Source organism: Rana temporaria, chromosome 10 (assembly GCF_905171775.1).
Source record: "Rana temporaria chromosome 10, aRanTem1.1, whole genome shotgun sequence".
NCBI lineage: Eukaryota > Metazoa > Chordata > Amphibia > Anura > Ranidae > Rana > Rana temporaria.
In genome coordinates this window covers 23,085,922-23,108,539 of record NC_053498.1, presented here as the reverse complement: position 1 = coordinate 23,108,539, position 22,618 = coordinate 23,085,922, and the positions used below count along the sequence as shown (strand labels likewise).

The 22,618-nt window shown below is 46.6% G+C and overlaps 1 protein-coding gene across 1 annotated transcript in view; it reads right to left on the bottom strand.

Annotated features, from left to right (window-relative positions):
* Positions 1-22,618, bottom strand: part of KCNN4 (potassium calcium-activated channel subfamily N member 4) — a 112,800-nt gene that overhangs the window by 4,785 nt on the left and 85,397 nt on the right. Inside the window, exons 4-6 of the mRNA XM_040327405.1 lie at positions 21,300-21,435; positions 18,916-19,026; positions 3,028-3,146 (exon numbers count right to left, since the gene is read on the bottom strand). Coding sequence (XP_040183339.1) covers positions 3,028-3,146; positions 18,916-19,026; positions 21,300-21,435 — 366 coding nt within the window. The remainder of the gene's footprint in view (positions 1-3,027; positions 3,147-18,915; positions 19,027-21,299; positions 21,436-22,618) is intronic.

The window sequence follows — 22,618 nt, the reverse complement described above, 5'->3', positions numbered from 1 at the left end:
TGTAATATATATATAAATATTACACTGTGTTTGTATATAATAAATAATAATAAAAAAAAAATATATATATATATATATATATATATATATATATATATATATATATATATATATATATACACACACACACACTTTGTTTTACTACTTGTAACCAGGAGAGGGAGCACTAAGCAAACTTATATACCAGCTGAAGTTTTATGGAGCAACTTTTTTTGTTTGTTAAACGGACTCCAGAGAAAGTCAGACCTGCCCTAACTGCACTATCACAGACAGGACTAACCTAATTAGAAACAGTGGCCCAGATTCAAGAAGCAATTGCGCCCGTTACACGGCGCAATTGCTTACTTGCTCCGGTGTAACGAGTGCTCCTGATTCAGGAACCTCGTTACACCGACTGCAGCCTAAAATCTGCGCGGCATAAGGCACTTATGCCTCGCAGATTTTAGGCTGCATTCTTGTGCTTGCCGCTAGGGGGCGCTCCCATTGTGATCAGTGTGTAGTATGCAAATTGCATACTACCAACTGATTCACAAACTTGCGCGGGCCCCGCGCAAGCCAGGTACGGAGTTTCCGTAACGGCAACTTTAGCGCAAGGCTGCCCCTTCTAATAGTAGGGGCAGCCAATGCTAAAGTATAGCCGGCCTTCCCGCGCGCCGTGAAATTTGAATTTCACGGCGTTTGCGTAAGTGCTTCGTGAATGGCGCTGGACGCCATTCACGTTCACTTTGAAGCAAATGACATCATTGCGACGTCATTTGCCGCAATGCACGTCGGGAAAGTTTCCCGACGGAGCATGCGCTGTACGCTTGGCGCGGGAGCGCGCCTAATTTAAATGATTCCCGTCCCCGGCGGGATCATTTAACTTGCTACTGCTCCGTGAATCGAGGGCAGCGCAAAATATTTGCGGGGGCGCAGGGCAAAATCGTTGCCCTGCTCCCCCGCAAATATCGCGCAAATGTACCTGAATCTGGGCCAGTGATTGATTGATACAGTGTCAGAGAAAATATAGGCAGTGGTGGGCTTTCTAATATGCTCATGCTTTGCAGTACAGTGGTTTGTTTATATCCTGTAATAAATGTTTATTTTGTAAAACAAAAATTTTAAACAAAAAAAAAAAATCATATATATTACAAATATTTATTATATAGTACGCTCATGGCATTGCTTTTGCAGAGAATTTCATGATGACTTGATGTATTGTGGGCATTTGATGCATTTTGTATACACCTCTGTTCTTCTCTATAATGGACGCATCTTTTTTAAGCGCTATACCGTGTTTCCCTGAAAATAAGCCCGGGTCTTATATTAATTTTGGCAACAAAAGACACAGTAGGGCTTATTTTCGGGGTAGGTCTTACCATGTAATGTGCTGTCTTCTCTCCCCCTCTCTCTCCCTGCCTCATAGGAATCCCCAGTGTGAACTGAGTTGAAATGCTTGTAAAATCTTATAATCCACTCTATTACAGTATAATATAATGTACAATGTGTGTGTTTCTGTAATATAATTGTGCCAAATACCGTATTTATCGGCGTATAACGCACACTTTTTTCCCCTTAAAAACAGGGGGAAATCGTGGGTGCGCGTTATACGCCGATCCCCTTTCTCTGAGCGCCGCCGCCGACATATACCGAGCGCAGTACACTCGGCTAGGCTCGGCTCCGCTCGCGGGTAACGCCCTGTTAGAGGAGCCGATCGTGGCCGAGCCTAGCCGAGTGTACCCGTGTGTACTGCGCTCGGTATATGTAGGCGGCGGCGCTCGGAGACAGCGTGGGAGAAGCGGGGAGGACACCACGAAGGCCGAAGACGGACGCCGGACCAGACAAGGCCGCCGATGGACGCCGGGAAAGACACCGAAGAGGGACATTTAAACTGTAAGTACGTTTTTTTTTTCCCAGGAAATTTTCATCCTAGAACTGGGTGCGCGCTCTAAGCCGGTGCGCGCTATACCCAGATAAGTACGGTACCTTCGTTATAGCGCCACTCTGCACTTCTGTGATCCGCCAGAGCTCCCTTCCCTGCACTTATATTACAGAAACACAAATAGCTAGATTCAGGATGGCGAGCGCATAGTTACGGCGGCGTAGCATATGGCATTTACACTACGCCGCCGTAAGTTAGCGAGGCAAGTACATGATTCACAAAGTACTTGCCTGCTAAGTTACGGCGGCGTAGCGTAAATGCGGCGGGCGTAAGCGCGCCTAATTCAAAATAGGCTGAGGGGGCGTGTTTTATGCTAATTTGGGTTGACCTGACGTGATTGACGTTCTTTTGGAACGGCGCATGCGCCGTCCGTGTACATATCCCAGTGTGCATTGCGGCTAAGTACGCCGCACGGTCCTATTGATTTCGGCGTGGACGTAAATGACGTAAAACCCTATTCACGGACGACTTACGTAAAATTTTCAAATTTCGACGCGGGAACGGCGGCCATACTTAACATTACTATTCCAGCTATTTGATGGAATAACTTTAGGCCTGATAATGCGTTACGTAAACGGCGTATCTGTACTGCGTCGGCCGGGCGTACATTCGTGAATAGGCGTATCTAGTGATTTACATATTCTACGCCGACCGCAATGGAAGCGCCACCTAGCGGTCAGCCTAAAAATTACACTTTAGGATACGAGGGTGTAAGACACTTACGCCGCTCGTATCTGAGCCTAATTTAAGCGTATCTGGTTACCAGAATACGCTTAAATTAGCACCAACGCAAATTCTGACTTAGGCTGGCGTATCTACTGATACGCCAGCCTAAGTCTCTCTGAATCTAGATAATACATTGTACATTATGTACTACTGTAATAGACTGGGTTATAGGATTTTACAAGCATTTTAAACTAGGGCTTATTTTCGGGGGAAACACGGTAGATACATTGGATGAAGATGTGAAGATGAGAAGGTTGCCATAAATCTAATGGGTCCAATCTCATTGTGCTTACCCTGTGTTGTTTCTTGCAGTATTAAGCTTACAGGATGAACCAGCCCTTACTGAACAAAGGAGCCGATTCCCGGGAGGACAGACTTACATGTGAATGGCCGCCAGCAGATCCCTCTGGTGTTGCCGTACTTTGGCTCTGTCCCGTTGCCTGGTGTGTTTGTGGAGCAGCCAGGCCTCTCCCAGCACATTCGCCGCTGCGCATTTAATCTATAAAACAAAAGCGGTCAGATCGGTGGAATGAGTTGATCCTGTTTTGGATGACTGTAAAATAAACCTTGCATCCCATATACAGGTGCATTTATATCAACAAAAAGTGAATTTATTTCTGTATTTAACCCCTTCCATACCAGGCACTTACCCCCCTTCCTGGCCAAGCTAATTTTCAGCTTTCAGCGCTGTCACTGTTTAAATGACAATTGCGCGGTCATGCTACACTGTACCCAAACACATTTTTTATTATTTTGTTCCCATAAATAGAACTTTCTTTAGGTGTTATTTGATCACCTCTGCGGTTTTTTTTTGCTAAACAAATTAAAAAAGACGGAAATTTAAAAAAAAAAATTTTTTTTCTTTTGTTTCTGCTATAAAATTTAGTAAATTTGTTTTCTCCTTCACTGACGGGCACTGATAAGGTGGCACCGATGATGGGCAATGATAGATGGCACTGATGGGTGTCACTGATATGCAGCACTGATGGGCATTGGTAGGTGGCACTGATGGGCACTCATGGGTGGCACTGGTGGGCACTGAAAGGCTGCACTGATGGGTACTTATGGGTGGCACTCAGTGCCGATTCCGACCTCCCTGGGGCCCTAAGCAAAATGACATGTCACATGGTGGGCGCTGCCGACAGTGACATGTCACACTAAGCCCGCATTCACACCTAGGCGTTTTTATGCCTGTAGCGCTACGCCGCTGCCGCCAGAGGGCTGAAAACAGATGTCCCTCTATGGAGATGGTTCACATCTCCACGCCGAACGCCGGACGCCTGTCGCCTGCCGCGTGAAAAAAGGTCCCGGACCTTTTTTTCAGGTGTCTTCGAGCGTTCGGCTAGGAGATGGGAATCATCTCCATAGAGGGGGTCATCTTGGGGCACATCTAGGCGGACAATACCGGCGTTTTGTCGCCGCAAATCGCGGTACAAAACGGCGCTATTTTTACCGCGATTTGCGGCGACAAAACGCCGCGATTTCGTCCGCCTAGATGTGAATGGAGCCTAAAGATTAAAGTTGAGAAGCGGGGGGAGGGGGTGTTCTGCTGTCGAAAATGACATCTTACATTAAAGTGAGAAGCGGGGGGTGCTGACTTCTTACCTCTTCTCCCATGCAGGGGTACCTTTGTGGGCATCCCTGGTGGTCTGGGGGGCGGAACTGAGTCGGAACTGAGTCCTGCTGTCTGTGTCAATGGACGCAACAGCAGGACTCGGCAGTGCCCCCATTGAGAGCGGCTTTCTGTGGGGGCACTCGATGAAGTGGAGGAGCCAGGAGCGCCACCGGGGGACCCCAGAAAAGGAGGATCGGAGCCGCTCTGTGCAAAACCCTTGCACAGAGCAGGCAAGTGTGACATGTTTGTTATTTTTAAAACAAAATCAAAAAAACTTTACAATTACTTTAAATATATTAAAAAGGAGAAAAAAAACCAACAATAATAAAAAAAAAACAACAGCACTTATTGTCACTTTAACCACTTGCTGACCTTAATACGTATATATAGTCTGCGATTGGCAAGTGGTTTACTGGAATTATGGCTGAAGATATCAGCAATAACCCCAGTATATTTTTTTGCAGCCAGTGGCTGGCTTTCCCATGAAACTGTTCTGAGCGGCTCATGAGCTGCTGGAATGCTTTCTGAAGTGGCGGGAGGGGGGGGGGGCCATGTTTCTCGGGCTTACCGTTTGCGCCGGTTCGCCTAAGAAACGATCCGATGTGCGGTCGGCTGGTCCCAGAGGTGATTAAAGAGTAGATAATCTTTGATTGTCTCTATGGCCTTGGAGGACCGGAGCGATGTCATGACGTCACTCCTGGTCCAGGCTGGAAGTAAATATATATTTTTTAACCACTTAAGACCCGGACCAATATGCATGTTAAGGACCTTGCCCCTTTTTGCAATTCGGCACTGCATCTCTTTAACTGACATTTGCGCGGTCGTGCGACGTGGCTCCCAAACAAAATTGGCGTCTATTTTTTCCCCACAAATAGAGCTTTCTTTTGGTGCTATTTGATCACCTCTGCAGTTTTTATTTTTTGCACTATAAACAAAATTAGAGCGACAATTTTGAAAAAAATGCAATATTTTTTACTTTTTGCTATAATAAATATCCCCCAAAAAAGATATAAACATTTTTTTTTCCTCAGTTTAGGCCGATACGTATTCTTCTACCTATTTTTGGTAAAAAAATCGCGTTTAACAATTGGTTTGTGCAAAATTTATAGCGTTTACAAAATAGGGGATAGTTTTATGGTATTTTAATTAATATTTTTTTTTTTTACTACTAATGGCGGCGATCAGCAATTTTTTTCGTGACATTATAGCGGACACATCGGACACTTTTGACACATTTTTGGGACCATTGTCATTTTCACAGCAAAAAGTGCTATAAAAATGCACTGATTACTTTGAAAATGACAATTGCAGTTTAGGAGTTAACCACTAGGGGTCGCTGAAGGGGTTAAGTGTGACCTCATATGTGTTTCTAACTGTAGGGGGGCGGGGCTGGACGTGTGACGTCATTGATCGTCTTTCCCTATATCAGGGAACAGACGATCACTGACACTGCCCCTGTGAAGAATGGGGAAGGTGTGTTTACACTCACCTCTCCCCGTTCTTTAGCTCCTGTGACCTATCGCGGGACACCGGCGGCGATCGGGTCCGCGGGTCCCACGGCCGCGGTCACGGAGCTTCAGACCGGGTGAGAGCGAGAGCAATAATTCTAGCACTAGACCTCCTCTGTAATTCCAAACAGGTAACCTGTAAAGGCATTTAAAGCATCGCCCTTTGGAGATTTTTAAGTACTGTAGATTGTCACCATTCCACGAGTGTGTGCAATTTTAACCCCTTAAGGACCGCTCACTGTATATAAACGTCATTTTTTTAAAGATGGATATCGCGGTAAGGGCAGCAGCTGCTGCCACAACCGAGATATCCATCTCTTCAGTGAGCGGTCCTGTCAACGATAACGGTGGTCTCCGCAAACGGATTCGCCGCGAGATCACTGTTATCGGCGGCGGGAGAGGGGCCCCCCCTCCCACCGCTCTCCCGCGCCCTCCGCTGCTTACCAGAGCCGTCGTCAGCGGCGGAGGAGATCGGTTCCTCTCCCCTGCTCGGCTGGGATACGAGTGAGGGCAAGATGGCCCCCGCCCGTCCCCATAGCATAGCAGGGCGGAAGTGACGTCAAAACGTCACTTCCGCCCATGCTTCTTAAAGCAATTATTTCTGGTTGTCATTTTTTCAAATGACACATTTTTTTTCTTTTCCTTTGAATTTTAGTGTAAATATGAGATCTGAGGTCTTTTTGACCCCAGATCTCATATTTAAGAGGACCTGTCATGCTTTTTTCTATTACAAGGGATGTTTACATTCCTTGTAATAGGAATAAAAAATAAAAGTGATCAGTTTTTATTTTTTTATTTTTTTAGTGTAAAAATTCATAAAATAAATAATAACATTTTATTTTAAAGCGCCCCGTCCCAACGAGCTTGCGCGCAGAAGCGAACACATACGTGAGTAGCACCCGCATATGAAAACGGTGTTCAAACCACAAAAGTCGTGGTTAGAGCGAGAGCAATAATTCTAGCCCTAGACCTCCTCTGTAACTCAAAACATGCAACCTATAGAATTTTTTAAACGTCGCCTATGGAGATTTTTAAGGGTAAAAGTTTGTCGCCATTCCATGAGCGGGCGTAATTTTGAAGCGTGACATGTTGGGTATCATTTTACTCGGCGTAACATTATCTTTCACAATATATACAAAAATTGGGCTAACTTTACTGTTGTCTTATTTTTTAATACAAAAAAATGATTTTTTTCCAAAAAAAAGTGCGCTTGTAAGACCGCTGCCCAAATACGATGTGACAAAAAGTATTGCAATGACCGCCATTTTATTCCCTAGGGTGTTAGAAGAAAATATATATATATATATATATATATATATATATATATATATATATATATATATATATATAATGTTTGGGGGTTTTAAGTCATTTTCTAGCAAAAAAAAAAATGTTTAATCTTGTAAACGCCAAATCTGAAAAACAGGCTTGGTCCTTAAGTGGTTAAAGCATGACATGTTAGGTATCTATTTCAACGTAACATCATCTTTCACATTTTACCAAAAAAATAGGATGATATTGTGTCTTGTTTTTTTTTAATCTCTATTAAAATCAATTTTTTTTAATACACAAGTTTGCAAAGCTGCTGCGCAAATACTGTTTGACATAAAATATTGCAATGATCGTCATTTTATTCCCTAGGGCAGTGATGGCGAACCCTGTAGTTTTGGAACTACATTTCCCATGATGCTCATGCACTCTGCTGAGTATCATGGGAAATGTAGTTCCAAAACATCTGGGTTGCCAAGGTTCGCCATCACTGCCGAAAGTATAATGTTTTGGGGTTATTAATCATTTTTGGGCAAAAAATACTGATTTAAACTTGTAAACAAAAAGTGACAGAAAAAGCCAGGTTGGCAGTTGAGGATATGAACAGGATGTCAAATGACATTATGAGAAGGGGGTCACGAGCCAGTTATAACCTGGGGCTCAACAAAGCTAGGTCACCTCCCTGCTCCCAGCATGTGATTGGACAGTGAGGGAGCAGCAGCAGCCTGATAACCTCTTCCTGATTAGGGAAAATGATACTGGGGTAGATTCACAGACAAGATACGACGGCGTATCTCCAGATACGCCGTCGTATCTCTGAGTCCGGCCGGTCGTATCTATGCGCCTGATTCATAGAATCAGTTACGCATAGATTTCTATTAGATCCGACCGGCGTAAGTCTCTTACGCCGTCGGATCGTAACTGCATTTTTCCGCTGACCGCTAGGGGCGTGTATGCTGATTTACGCGTCGAAATATGTAAATCAGCAAGCTACGCAAATTCACGAACGTACGCCCGGCCGACGCAGTACATTTACGCCGTTTACGTTAGGCGTAAAGTTACCCCTGCTATATGGTGGCGTAAGTGCGGCGTACCAATGTTAAGTATGGCCGTCGTTCCCGCGAGGAATTTTGAATTTTTTACGTCGTTTGCGTAATTCGTCCGTGAATGGGGCTGGACGTCATTTACGTTCACGTCGAAACCAATGACGTCCTTGCGGCATACTTTGGAGCAATGCACACTGGGAAATTCCATGGACGGCGCATGCGCCGTTCGGGAAAACCGTCAATCACGTCGGGTCAAGCCTAATTTACATAACACACGCCCGCCTCTTCACTAATTGAATTAGGCGGGCTTACGCCGGGCCTATTTACGCTACGCCGCCGCAACTTTCTTTTAAGAATACGGCACTTGCCTGTAAAAGTTGCGGAGGCGTAACGTAAATAGGATACGTTACGCCCGCACAAAGAAACGCAGATCTACGTGAATCTACCCCACTGTCTTTTTAACCACTTCCCGACCGCCTCATGTAGATATACGTCGGCAGAATGGCACGGACAGGCACATAAACGTACCTGTACGTCCCTGCCTAGACGTGGGTCGGGGGTCTGATCGGGACCCCCCCCCGCTACACGCGGCGGTTGGGTTCCCTCGGGGAGCGATCCGGGACGACGGCACGGCTATTTGTTTATAGCCGCTCCGTCGCGATCATGTTTCATTTTTTGCTGTGAAAATGACAATGGTCCCAAAAATGTGTCAAAATTGTCTGAAGTGTCCGCCATAATGTCGCAGTCACGAAAAAAATCGCTGATCGCCGCCACTAGTAGTAAAAAAAATAATAATAATAAAAATGCAATAAAACTATCCCCTATTTTGTAAACGCTATAAATTTTGAGCAAACCAATCGATAAACGCTTATTGTGATTTTTTTTTACCAAAAATAGGTAGAAGAATACGTATCGGCCTAAACTGAGGAAAAAAAAATAATTATATATGTTTTTGGGGGATATTTATTATAGCAAAAAGTAAAAAATATTGAATTTTTTTCAAAATTGTCGCTCTATTTTTGTTTATAGCGCAAAAAATAAAAACCGCAGAGGTGATCAAATGCCACCAAAAGAAAGCTCTATTTGTGGGGAAAAAAGGACGCCAATTTTGTTTGGGAGCCACGTCGCACGACCGCGCAATTGTCTGTTAAAGCGATGCAGTCCCGAACTGTAAAAACACCTTGGGTCTTTAGGCAGCATATTGGTCCGGGGCTTAAGTGGTTAATTCACAATGATAGGTGAGCTTCTATTGATTAATAGGAGCACTTTAAGCTCATGGCCGTCTTCATAGTATATCTAGAGGCCTTTGTTTTCCCAAAGATTTTACTGCGGCTTTCTCTTGTGGATCTGACTGAGCAGGATTCATAAAGGCCCGTCTTCCTGTATGGAAAGCTAAATTGTTTCCTATGAGGAAGCTGAGGTCTTGTGACCCGTCTATAATAAGAAACCAAAGGTCAAGCCCTGATTCTTGGACTCCCAGTATTGTGTGAATATGAAACGCACCTTAGGGGATCTGCGGGAGATCTGGAGATGGATAAAACGTCTCCACTGCCCATATTAATAGAATGGCAAGGCCATTACCAGGAAGCCACTGCCACGCTGGGCCCCATTCAGACTTTCCATAACGGCTTTGTTTTCACACTGGAACTGTCCGGGTTTGGCATTGGAGGTCACGACATCTAGGCACATCTCAGAGGTGTGTGCCGACCCTTCAGTGTGATCCATAAAGTGGAAAGTAATCTATTCTTGCCTCTCTATACCTTTTGATCACCAAGGTTTAGTGAATTAAAGCGGGGTTCCAACCACAATTAGCATGTTTTAAATGTATGTCCTTTCATCATGCGTTTTTATAATATAAATCCGGTCACTTACTATTTTACAATCCGCCGCCGCTCCGCATAGTTATTAAAAAAAGATCGTTTATAAAACTATGTCCACACCGTTGTCATTTTGCTTGTGGGCATTGTGAAGCCCACAAGCACTTAGGGCCTAATCCTCAAAAACCCGGCGCAACGTAACTTTTTCCATTTAAGTTACACCGCCGCAAAATCTCTAACTAAGTGCCCGATCCACAAAGCACTTACCTAGAAATTTTGAGCGGTGTAACTTAAATCCAGCCGGCGCAAGGCGTTCCTCTTCTCCAGGGGGCGATTCCCATTTAAATGAAGCGCGCTCCCGCGCCGGCCGTACTGCGCATGCTCGTGACGTCATTTTCCCGACGTGCATAGCGCGAAATTACGTTACGTCGGGCTTTGTGGATTGCGACGGGACAATAAAGTTGCGTCGGGTAAAAAAAAAGATACGGCGCCAAAAAAAAAAATTCAAATTTAAAAAAAAATCGCGTCGCGAGCAAGAACGGTCTGTTTTTACAAGGTGTAAACAGTTTACACCTTGTAAAAGCAGCCCTAATTTTGCGTTTGCAAAATTAAACTTACGGAGAAAAAACAAAGCTGAAAAGCTTCGTGGATCTCCGTAAGTCCTAATTTGCATACCCGAGGCGGCATTTCGACGCGAAATGCCCCCAGCCTAAGATCCGGCAGTGTAATTCAATTACACATGTCGGATCTTCGCCCTAACTATGGGAAACTGATTCTGTGGATCAGTTCCATAGTTAGGACCAGGGATACGACGGAGTAACAGCAGTTGCTCCGTCGTATCTCTTTTGAGGATTTGGCCCATACTTACTGGAAGTCTTGGATGGGGAGTGATGGTTGGGTAGCGCACTGCACCCTGGGAAATGATGACACACATTTCCCAGGAGCATTAGAGGGAGATGATGTCAGGATCCCTGGTGATTCCAAAGGCAGATTTCGTGGGACTGCATAGCAACAGGCATTTCCAGATGAGTAAAACATTTTTTTTTTCTTTTTTAGGTCTAATGAGCACAATAATGAAAAAAAAAAATTTGGGATGGAAACTCCACTTTAACTCTTCTAAAGAGCTCCCCTAAAGTCTGGCCAGGTATCCCCAGTGGTGTATTTTGGTTTTGTGCTGCCCTAGGCAAGACTTAAATCTAAAATTGTCCCACCCCTTCCTTCTCAAGTGGGGGGGGGGTAAATGAGAGGGGGTGTGAGAGAGAGGAGAAGAGGGTGAGAGAGAATAGAGAGGGGTAAGAGAGAGAGAGGGGGGGGGTGAGAGAGAGGAGAAGAGGGTGAGAGAGAATGCAGGGGGGTAAGAGAGAGAAAGAGGGGGGGTGAGAGAGAAGAGGCCTCCCCTATCCCCCCAATACTGCACGAGGAGACTCCTCTACACACTCCCTCCCCAAAAAACTACACGGGATTGTCACTTTCTCACAGCCCGCCAGCTAATTTTTATCAGCTGTGTGTGGCGAGGCTGCCGAGGCACGATTACAGCCCGGTGATCTGCCGATATGGTTCCGGCTATCGTGAAAGTTCCTGCGCAGGCGCAATCTGATCTGCCAATATGGTTCCGGCTAATGAGAAAGTTCCTTTAAGGACTGCGCAGGCGCAAACGTGCCGACGGAAATCTCCGAACCTCCGCCGGCATCCAGGGTCGACGTGGATTTCGAGGAAAGTGGCCAGTCGGCTTCATGTCGTCGCTTCGCTCGGACGGCTCGCGCCGCTCGCTCGGCCTCCTGGCTCTTTTTTTAACATCCTCCAATCCACGGGGATGTTAAAGAATGAGCCTGGATGCCGGGCGAGGTTCGGAGATTTCCATCGGCAAGTTTGCGCATGCGCAGTCCTTGAAGGAACTTTCACGTTAGGGGAACCTTAAGGACAAGTCACCGGGACTCCAACCTGCTCTGCCAATTAAGCTACTTCCGGGATCAGAGGCTGCAACCACCACCGCCTCCTTCTTCTGCTTCGCTCCCCTGTCACCATCACGGTCAGTCCGCAGCAGTCCCTGGTGTCACCACTCTGGCGAGACCTAGAAATCACCTACTTTTCCTTTAAGCCTAAACCAGGTCGAGGATTAACTCAGTCATGCTTTGCAAAAGGACTAACACAACGGGCAAGCACTTGACTGTCCAGTCAAAGGAAGTGTTAGCCCATGGGATACACACTTACCCTGCCCTTAACCCTCCATACAGATCTCCCTGTTCTATACTGTTATGTAATCTCTACCCAGGGCCGGGACAAGGGGTGGGCAGGAGGGGAAGCCGCCCTGGGAACAGCCTAGAAAGGGGACAGAGAATAATCAAAAGGCAGTAAACCTATTCTATGGCATGCATTAACAGTGGGGGGGGGGGGGGGGCACAGTTCCACATCCTTGCCATGAGCACTAGATGAACCTGTCCCGGTACTGCCACCACCCTTACCCGCTAATAGTTCTAGATCCCCTTTGGATCATACCAGGTCAATCTTCTACACTGGGGACTTCAGTTCTGCTTTGCACCCTTCTGAGATAACCTGTTCCCAACGAAATTACTGTATGGTACCCTTCATGTTTCTAATTAATTGTAATACCCAGGGCCGTTGGGAATTTGGGGTCCCCAAGCAAAATGGGGGCCCCCAAGAACCCCCCCCCCCCCCCCCGCATGCAAAGCCTACGTTAACGCTACACTAATTTTTTTTCTATTCTTACCTCCCGTTCTTCCCTGTAGGCTGCCGCTGTAGCGTGGCCGAGCTCCTCTTCCCCAGTCCCCTATCAGAAAGTGCCAGGTACCGCGCGTGGTACAGGAGATTCAGTTTCCTGTCTTCCCGGCCGGACTGAAAGAAAGTGAGCACTCAGTGTGCACTTCCTGTCAGTCCGGCCGGGAACAGGAAACTGAATCTCCTGTACCACGCGCGATACCCGGTCAGACTGACAGGACTCCAGGTGGAAGGAAGAGGAGCTCGGCCACGCTACAGCCTGGGAAGGGGAAGTTGGGGGCCCCAGGCCACCTCGGGGCCCCAAGCAATTGTTTTTTTTGCCTGTCCTGTAGCGACGAGCCTGGTATGCTTTGCATTTGCTATTTTTTTATGTTAAAAATAAGTTATATTGAAATGCTGCTTCTATGTCTAACAAACAATAAACACACTGACCAAGAAAAAAGTATGAATAGGTGGAAGTGGAGTGGGTGGAAAGAGTAATAGGCTTTGCAGCAAATTTTACCGGAGCTAAAAGCTAAACTCCAGGAAAACAGCTAAATACAAAGTACATCAATTGGGGCCAAAAAATGTATATTTCTGCCCAGCCAGTCCTGAAATTTACACAGTCCTGCCAGAGAGCAAAGCCAGCCTGGTGACCTGACTTTTCTCTGCTGCAGTTATGCAATACAGCCTGGTCACGTCTTAATCCTCCCTAAGTTGGTCTCTTGGTCTGCCAATCAGTTCATCCCCTCCCCAAGTATGGTATCTCCCAGTTTTTCTCATGCATAATCATTAGGGGCGGGGTTTGAGGTCGGCCAGTGCACTCCTTAGGAGGGGAGTTAGCCGTCTGACGTCTGACGTCATCCTGGAATATTCCCACGCTGTCAAACCGCCTCTGGTGTTGTTGTAGCTCCACATGCTGCAGGTGGCTTCTCTCTTCACCTCCCATGATTTCTGCAGATTGGCCTCTGTCCTTGAAATGACCTTCCTTCATTTAAAGATAGGCCTTTTTTCATCTTACTAAATGTGAGTGCATTTTTTACTGTTTTTTAATAATAAACAAAAACTTGATACACTTAAAGTGGTTGTAAACCCTTCAATACAACTTTAGCTCTTTGAAATCTAGATAGCACAGGCAGCTGATCACTGCCTGTGAAAGTACTCACTGGGCCAGATTCTCAGTCAGCGTCGTATCTCTGCGGCGGCGTAACGTATCCGATTTACGTTACGCCTCCGCAACTTAGACGGGCAAGTGCTGTATTCTCAAAGCACTTGCTCTGTAAGGCCTCGTACACACGACCGAACATGTCCGCTGAAACTGGTCCGGCGGACCAGTTTCCGCGGACATGTTCGGTCGTCTGTACGGCCGACCGGACAATTTTCCGGCGGATCGGACAGGTTTCCAGCGGACAAATGTTTCTTAGCATGCTAAGAAACATGTCCGCTGGAAGCCTGTCCGTTGGACATGTTCGGTCGTCTGTACGACTCACCGTAAATGTCCGTTCGGCCGAAAGCCCTCGCATGCGTCGAAGTGATTCGACGCATGCGTGGAAGCATTGACCTTCCAGGGTCGCGCAGGTCGCCACGTCATCGTGACGGCGCGGCCACGTCACCGCGTTCGCTGTCCATGGGAAATTTGGTCTGATGGTGTGTACAGCCATCAGACCAAAATCCGCCACCGGACATGTCCCGTCGTGTGTACGAGGCCTAAGTTGCGGCGGCGTAGCGTAAATCGGCCGGCGTAAGCCCGCCTAATTCAAATTTTGATCAGGGGGGGCGTGTTTTATGTAAATGTACTGTGACCCGACGTGATTGACGTTTTTCCCGAATGGCGCATGCACCGTCCGTGGAATTTCCCAGTGTGCATTGCTCCAAAGTACGCCGCAAGGACGTCATTGGTTTCGACGTGAACGTAAATGACGTCCAGCCCCATTCACGGACGACTTACGCAAACGACGTAACTTTTTCAAATTTCGACGCGGGAACGACGGCCATACTTAACATTGTTACGCCGCACTTATGCCACCATATAGCAGGGGCAACTATACGCCGGGAAAAGCCTAATGTAAACGGCGTAACTTTACTGCGTCGGCCGGGCGTACGTTCGGGAATTCGCGTATCTGGCTAATTTGCATATTCGACGCGGAACTCGACGGAAGCGCCACCTAGCGGCCAGCGTAAATATGCAGTTACGATCCGACGATGTAACACAGTTACGCCAGTCGGATCTACGGGAAATCTATGCGTAACTGATTCTATGAATCAGGCGCATAGATACGACCGTGCCACGCAGAGATACGACGGCGTATCTGGAGACAGTACAGGCCACTGTGTTCGTTTTCCATAGTAATCGTCCTGCAATCTTGAGTGACGTCAGGCGCGATTGCGCACTAGGTATATTCATTAACGGCACACTGTACTATCTCCCCTGCGTCCCGAGACATTAGTATTCACGAGCTTCCTCTCAGAACGGCACAGAGGGAATTCTCGCAATGCTGCCTTGCAAGTGATTTAGCTTCAGCTATGGTTTAACTCTGTTGCCGTAGTAACGGCAATCGAGATGGAGGCTTGGTTTTAGCACTACGGCGCATGCGCAAGATTTGCAAAGCGAAACATAGTAAGGGCGGAAATTATGTCTAGAGGAGATTCAGCAGAGATAATGGCGCGGCCAATACCTGGAAGTGAAGATATACTAACGAAGATAAATAAGGTATTTCCCAACCTCGTTTTCTGCCGATTTTAATGTATTTACATGTGCAATTCTTTACAGTATTTATAAATTTAAAAAAATAGGAAAAATTGTTCGGGGTTTACTTCCTCTTTAACCACTTCAGCCCCGGACCATTTAATTGGCCAAAGACCAGGCCACTTTTCGGCACTGCGTCGCTTTAACTGTCAATTGCGCGGTCGTGCGACGTGGCTCCCAAACAATATTGACGTCCTTTTTTTACCAAAAATAGAGCTTTCTTTTGGTGGTATTTGATCACCTCTGCGGTTTTTATTTTTTGCGCTATAAACAAAAATAGAGCGACAATTTAAAAAAAAATTCTATATTTTTTACATTTCGCTATAATAAAAATGCCCAAAAAATGTATAAACAACATTTTTTTCCCTCAGTTTAGGCCGTTTATTGATTGGTTTGCGCAAAAGTTATAGCGTCTACAAAATAGGGGATAGCAGTTTTATGGCATTTTTATTAATATTTTTTTTTCTACCAGTAATGGCGGCGATCAACGATTTATATCGTGACTGCGACATTATGGCAGACACATCGGACACTTTTGACACCATTTTGGGACCATTGTAGTTTTTACAGCGATCAGTGCTATAAAAATGCACTGCTTACTGTGAAAATGACACTGGCAGTGAAGGGGTTAACATGTAGGGGGCGCTGAAGGGGTTACGTGTGACCTAATGAGTGATTCTTACTGTGTGGGGGTGTGGCTTGGTGTGTCATGTCACTGATCGTTGTTCCCTATGACAGGGAACAGATGATCAGTGGCAGTCACACTAGGAAGCACAGGGAGATGTTTGTTTACACTTACCTCTCCCCGTTCTTCAGCTCTGTGAAGGGGTTATCCTGTTGGGGGCGCTGAAGGAGTTAAGTGTGACCTAGGGAGTGCTTCTAAAGCCGTGTACACACGATCGGTTTGTCCGATGAAAACAGACCGATAGACTGTTTCATCGGACAAATCGATCGTGTGTGGGCCTCATCTTTTTTTTTTTTCCATCGGTGAAAAAGAAATTGAACATGTTTTCAATTTTTCCTATGGATAAAAAAACGATAGAGAAATCTGATCGTCTGTGTGGAACTCCATCGGACAAAAATTCATGCATGCTTAGAATCAAGTCGACGCATGCTCGGAAGCATTGAACTTTATTTTTTTCGGCTCGTCGTAGTGTTGTACATCACCGCTTTTGGCACGATCGGATTTTTGACTGATGGTGTGTAGGCAAGTCTGATGAAACTCAGCTTCATCGGATATCCGACGAAAAAATCCATCGGATTAGATTCCATCAGATATCCGATCGTGTGTACAGGGCTTAAAGGAGTTGTAAAGGAAAACATTTTTTTGCTGAAATGACTGTTTACAGGGTATAGAGACATAATAGTTAACTGATTCCTTTTAAAAACGATTACAAATCAATCATATAATGTACCTACAGTTTCTAGTTTCGTTTTTGCATGTTGTTTCCTGCTTCTGTGATGTACAGAGCCACAGAGCCAATACAGGGCAGTGATGGTTTGGAAAACGAAACTGATTGGTGCTGAGGGGTTTTAGATACACAGTAATCACACCTCCTTGATTAGTGACCACAGAGAGAAAGCTCCCAGTACTGTGGTTATCAGGAAACAGACAACCAGGAAGCGTGGAGATCAGAGAAGAATTACAGCAACTTGAGAGCAAAAACGAACAATGAGGACATGAAAACAGCACTGCATTAAGGTAAAGGAAGCTATTAAGATAAAAATAAATCCTTTACAAACCCTTTAACTGTTAGGGGAGGTGGCTTGCCGTGATACATCACTGATCGCTGTTCCCGAGAACAGGGAACAGACGATCAGTGACATATCAGGGGAAGGACGGGGAGATGTTGTGTTTACACTGACATCTCCCCATCCTTCAGCTCTATGACCCGATCGAGGGACACCGTCGGCAAGCCATGGGCACGGTCACAGAGCGCGTGACCACACGGCTCGCAAATTAAAGGGGACGTATATATGCGCCCATTTGCGCAGCTGTGCCATTCTGTCGATGTAAAAGTGCGTGCGGCAGTCGGGAAGCTGTTAAAAGCGCCCTCTAGTGTCCATTTTACTTCCATGCCCCCTTCCTGTGATTGGACAGTCAAGGAGCAGCAGAACACTGCACATGCTTAGTTATTTCATTAACCACTTAAGGACCGCCTAACGCCGATATACTTTGGCAGAATGGCATGGCTGGGCACAATCACATACCTGTACGTGATTGTATAATGCCCAGCCGTGGGTCGCGGGCGCGTGCCCGCTACCCTGTCCGAAGCTCCGTGACCGCGGGACTCGTGGACCCGATCTCCGCTGGAGTCCCGCAATCGGTCCCCGGAGCTGAAGAACGGGGAGAGCTGTGTGTAAACACAGCTTCCCCGTTCTTCACTGTGGCGCCGTGATCGATCGTGTCATCCCTTTTATAGGGGATCACAATCGATGATGTCACACCTACAGCCACACCCCCTACAGTTAGAAACACAGATGAGGTCACACTTAAAGCGGATGTGCCATGGGAAAAACATATTAAAAGCCAGCAGCTACAAATACTGCAGCTGCTGACTTTTAATATTAGGACACTTACCTGTCCTGGAGTCCAGCGCCGATCGCAGCAGAGGACGAGCGATCGCTCGTCTCTCTGCTGCTCCCCCCGCCATCCACGCTGAGGGAACCAGGAAGTGAAGCGCTGCGGCTTCACTGCCCGGTTCCCTACGGCGCATGCGCGAGTCGCGCACACAACGGGGGGGGGGGGCGGGTGACGGGAATCTGCACCCCCCTCCCCCTGAAAGGTGAAAGGTGTCAAATGTGACACCGGAGGGGGGGAGGGTTCCGATCAGCGGGACTCCACTTTAGGGTGGAGAACCGCTTTAACCCCTTCAGCGCCCCCTTGTGGTTACCTCCCAAACTGCAATTGTCATTTTCATAGTAAACAATGCATTTTTAATGCATTTTTTGCTGTGAAAATGACAATGGTCCCAAAAAGTGTGTCAAAATTGTCCGAAGTGTCCGCCATAATGTCGCAGTCACGAAAAAAAACGCTGATCGCCGCCATTAGTAGTTAAAAAAAATAAAAATAATAAAAATGCAATAAAACTATCCCCTATTTTGTAAACACTATACATTTTGTGCAAATCAATCAATAAAGGCTTATTGCGATTTTTTTTTACGAAAAATATGTAGAAGAATACGTATCGGCCTAAACTGAGGAAAAAAATATATTTTTTTATATATTTTTGCGGTATTATTTATTATAGCAAAAAGTAAAAAAATATTTTTTTTTTTCAAATTGTCGCTCTATTTTTGTTTATAGCGCAAAAACTAAAAACCGCAGAGGTGATCAAATACCACCAAAAGAAAGGTCTATTTGTGAGGAAAAAAGGACGCCAATTTTGTTTGGGAGCCACGTCGCACGGCCGCGCAATTGTCAGTTAAAGCGACGCAGTGCCGAATTGCAAAAAGTGCTCTGGTCTTTGACGAGCAATATGGTCCGGGTCTTAAGTGGTTAAAGGGTGTGTAAAGATTTCACTGCACATGTCTCATGTGTTGTTCACCCACCTGCTTCATGTAGTGTATGTCCATCATAAAGTTGTGTACATGCTTTTCGGCCTTGGTGAACTCCAGTTTCTGAGCAGCGACGGCGACTATCAGCGCTGTACACCCGACTCCCTGCAACAACAACAAAAAGGGCAAAGTGAGTCACCACACGGGCAAAGGCCCACCTAGAACACGGCGGGTGCACATTTTGTTTTCCAAAGCAAACGCACCCAAAAGTGGTATTTCAGTTTTATGTGGTTGCTGACAAGTTGATATATATACTACATATGATATATTTATACTTTTTATATAATAAAAGAAATGCCAAGTGATTCATTACATAGTTCAGCCAATACCCAAAACACTCCCTAATATCAAAGTGTAAACCCTTGTATATGACTAACTGGCATCATACATACTTGGCAGGTCAGTGACTCATTTTAGGAACCACAGACCTAAAAGTCAGACCATGCATGTGTACACATCCCACACCATGCAGCATGATGAAGCGTGCCCATAGTAATATGCCAGGGGTATTTTCTATATGGTAGTGTAGTGCCACATTCATGTAGTACACATGAAGGTCTCCAAACTTTCTAAACAAAAAGTCAGTTTACCATCCTTCAGACTTTAGGGGGGCCGGACTGTGGCCATCGGAGGTAGAAAATTTCCTGGCGTCTGTGGGAGTAAACAGTGCCCCATCTTTGATGTCACTGAGATGAATTGTGCCCCATCATTGCTGTTATTGAGTTTGAGGAAATCTGCCCCATCGTTGGTGTCAGTGGGCTGGATTCAAGAAGAAATTGCGCCTGTGTAACCATAGGTTACACAGCGCAATTGCTTACTTGCCCCGGCGTAACGAATGCTCCTGATTCAGGAACCTCGTTACGCCGACTGCAGCCTAAGATCTGCGCGGCATAAGGCTCTTATGCCCGCATATCTTAGGCTGCATTCTTGCGATGGCCGCTAGGTGGCATTCCCGTTGTGCTCAGCGTATAGTATGCAAATTGCATACTAACACCGATTCACAACGTTGCGCGAGCCCTGCGTACGCAATTTACGTTGTTTACGTACGGCGGTTTTCGCGCAAGGCTATTAGCTATTAGCAGGGGCAGCCCATGTTACGTATACCTGTCGTTCCCGCGTCGCGAAATTTGAATTTTACGTAGTTTGCGTAAGTGAATCGTGAATGGCGCTGGACGCCATTCACGTTCACTTTGAAGCAAATGACGTCCTTGCGACGTGATTTGCCGCAATGCACGTCGGGAAAGTTTCCCGACGGAGCATGCGCTCTACGATCGGCGCGGAAACGCGCCAAATTTAAATGATTCCCGCCCCCTACGGGATCATTTCAATTGCGCGCTCTTGCGCCGGGCATTTTGCCGGCGCGCCCGCGCAATTTACGGAGCTTCTGCTCCGTGAATCGAGGGCAACGCAAAACAATTGCGGGGGTGCAGGGCAAAATCGTTGCCCTGCGCCTCCGTAATAAATGCGCAAATCTACTTGAATCCAGCCCATTGAGAGGAATTGTGCCCCATTATTGGTGTTATTGGATGGGAAGAATCATGCCCCATCATTGGTGTCAGTGAGAGGGATTTTCCCTCATCGTTGGTGTTATTTGACTCCCTGGGGTTACAGGAAGTGGGTTGAAGGACGTTGGGCATCATTTAACCGCTTCACATCCCGCCCATAGTCAAATGATGTCCACAGATGGGATCTCCCATCCTGGGTGGACGTCATATGACATCCTGGCCATCCATGCCGTCTAGGAGGCACGCACCGCCGGCATCGCTCAGGACCCGGTGCGCGTGCCTGGCGGCCGCGATGTCCGCCGGGCACCCGCGACACGGCAGGACCGTGAATCTGTGTGTGTAAACGCACAGATCCATGTCCTGTCAGAGGAGAGGAGACCGATGTGTGTTCCCAGTACAGAGGAACACAGATCGGTCTCCTCCCCTTGTGAGTCCCCTCCCCCTACAGTTAGAATCACTCCCAGGAACCATATTTAACCCCTTCAGTGCCCCCTAGTGTTAACCCCTTCCCTGCCAGTCAGGCTCCAACCCTCCTTTATTAGGACTAGTGTCAGGATGCTAATAATATAACAACTCAGCATGTCTAAGATCATATAATGCAGGGGGTAGGCAACCTAGGACCCCCCAGCTGTTGCATAACTACAACTCCCATCATGCCCCTGGGAGAAATTGTAACTGCCAGCCTTGCAATGCCTCATGGGAAATGTAGTTCCACAACAGCTGGAGGGACCCAGGTTGCCTACCCCTGATATAATGAGATGTTTCTAATAACCAATATTTGTTAAAAAATGAAATTATTTAAAGAATAATTTGTCCTCCTGGTGCCCACAGCTTTCCTTTATTGTGCTCTTCCCAACCGCTCCTTGGTCTCACCATGACTCCGGTGAACAGGCAGACCATCTTGCCGCACGCGCTATGCGGAACCATGTCTCCGTAGCCGATGGTCAGGAAGGTGATTGGGATGAGCCACATGGTGTCTGTCAAGTTACCATTGCCAGGAGAATCTCCCCTGCCGAGAGAGATGGAGGGTATTATACATAATATTGTGGTAGTATAGCAGTGTACCTATTACATTGCATCATTGAATGACAAAATACATACATATTATTAAAATTACACATTATCTACACTATATCATCACATGTTTCTGGACACCTGACCTTCATACCTACACTATATGGCTGATGGCCCTCCAAAATGATTGAAGTGTTGTTAAAGGTTTTTTTTTTTTTTTTTTTTAACTAAAATAGTAAACATGTCATACTTATCTACTCTGTGTAATGGTTTTGCACAGAGCAGCCTCAATCCTTCTCTTCTGTGGTCCCCTGCTGGTGCTCACTGCTTCTCCTCTTCCCTGAGTGCCCCATAGCAAGCTGCTTGCTATGGGGGCACTCGTGCGTGCTCACTCCCAGAGGACTATTCTGGGTTACTGGATGTGATACCTTGGTGATCTTATAGGCCCCGTACACACGGCCGAGGAACTCGACGTGCCAAACACGTCGAGTTCCTCGTCGAGTTCAGGGATGAAGCCACCGAGGAGCTCGGCGGGCCGCCTTCTCCCATAGAACAACGAGAAAATAGAGAACATGTTCTCTATTTTCTTGACGAGTTCCTCGGCGGCTCCATCAGGCCAAAAGTGTACAGACGACAGAGTTTCTCGGCAGAATCCGGGTTTGACAGAGTTTCTCGGTGAATTCTGCCGAGAAACTCTGTCGTGTGTACGAGGCCATATGGAGATTTGAAGGTAATAATAGGTCCCCTACAGAGGATATATTAATCTGCATGCTCTTTTTGTGACTCTTTTTATACAAAGGGTCCACTTGTTCCGGTAAGAGTCCTCTAAACCTATGGTGGTGGTACACTTTGGTATTGAAAGTATCCAGACAAACAAGATTTTTCTTATCATCACACTAGTGGATTTGGATTAGGGATGAGCTTGCCCGGTGGACCCCCACAACCACCGGGCAAGGGTTGTGGGGATGAGGCCCTTGTCCCCATCAACATGGGGACATGGTGCTTTGAGGGGTCACATACCCCCAAAGCATCCTCCCAATGTGGAGGGCATGTGGCCTGGTACGGTTCAGGAGGGGGGGCACTCTCCCGTCCCCCCCCTCTTTTCCTGCGGCTTGCCAGGTTGCATGCTCGGATAAGGGGTCTGGTGTGGATTTTTGGGGGAACTCCACGCCATTTTT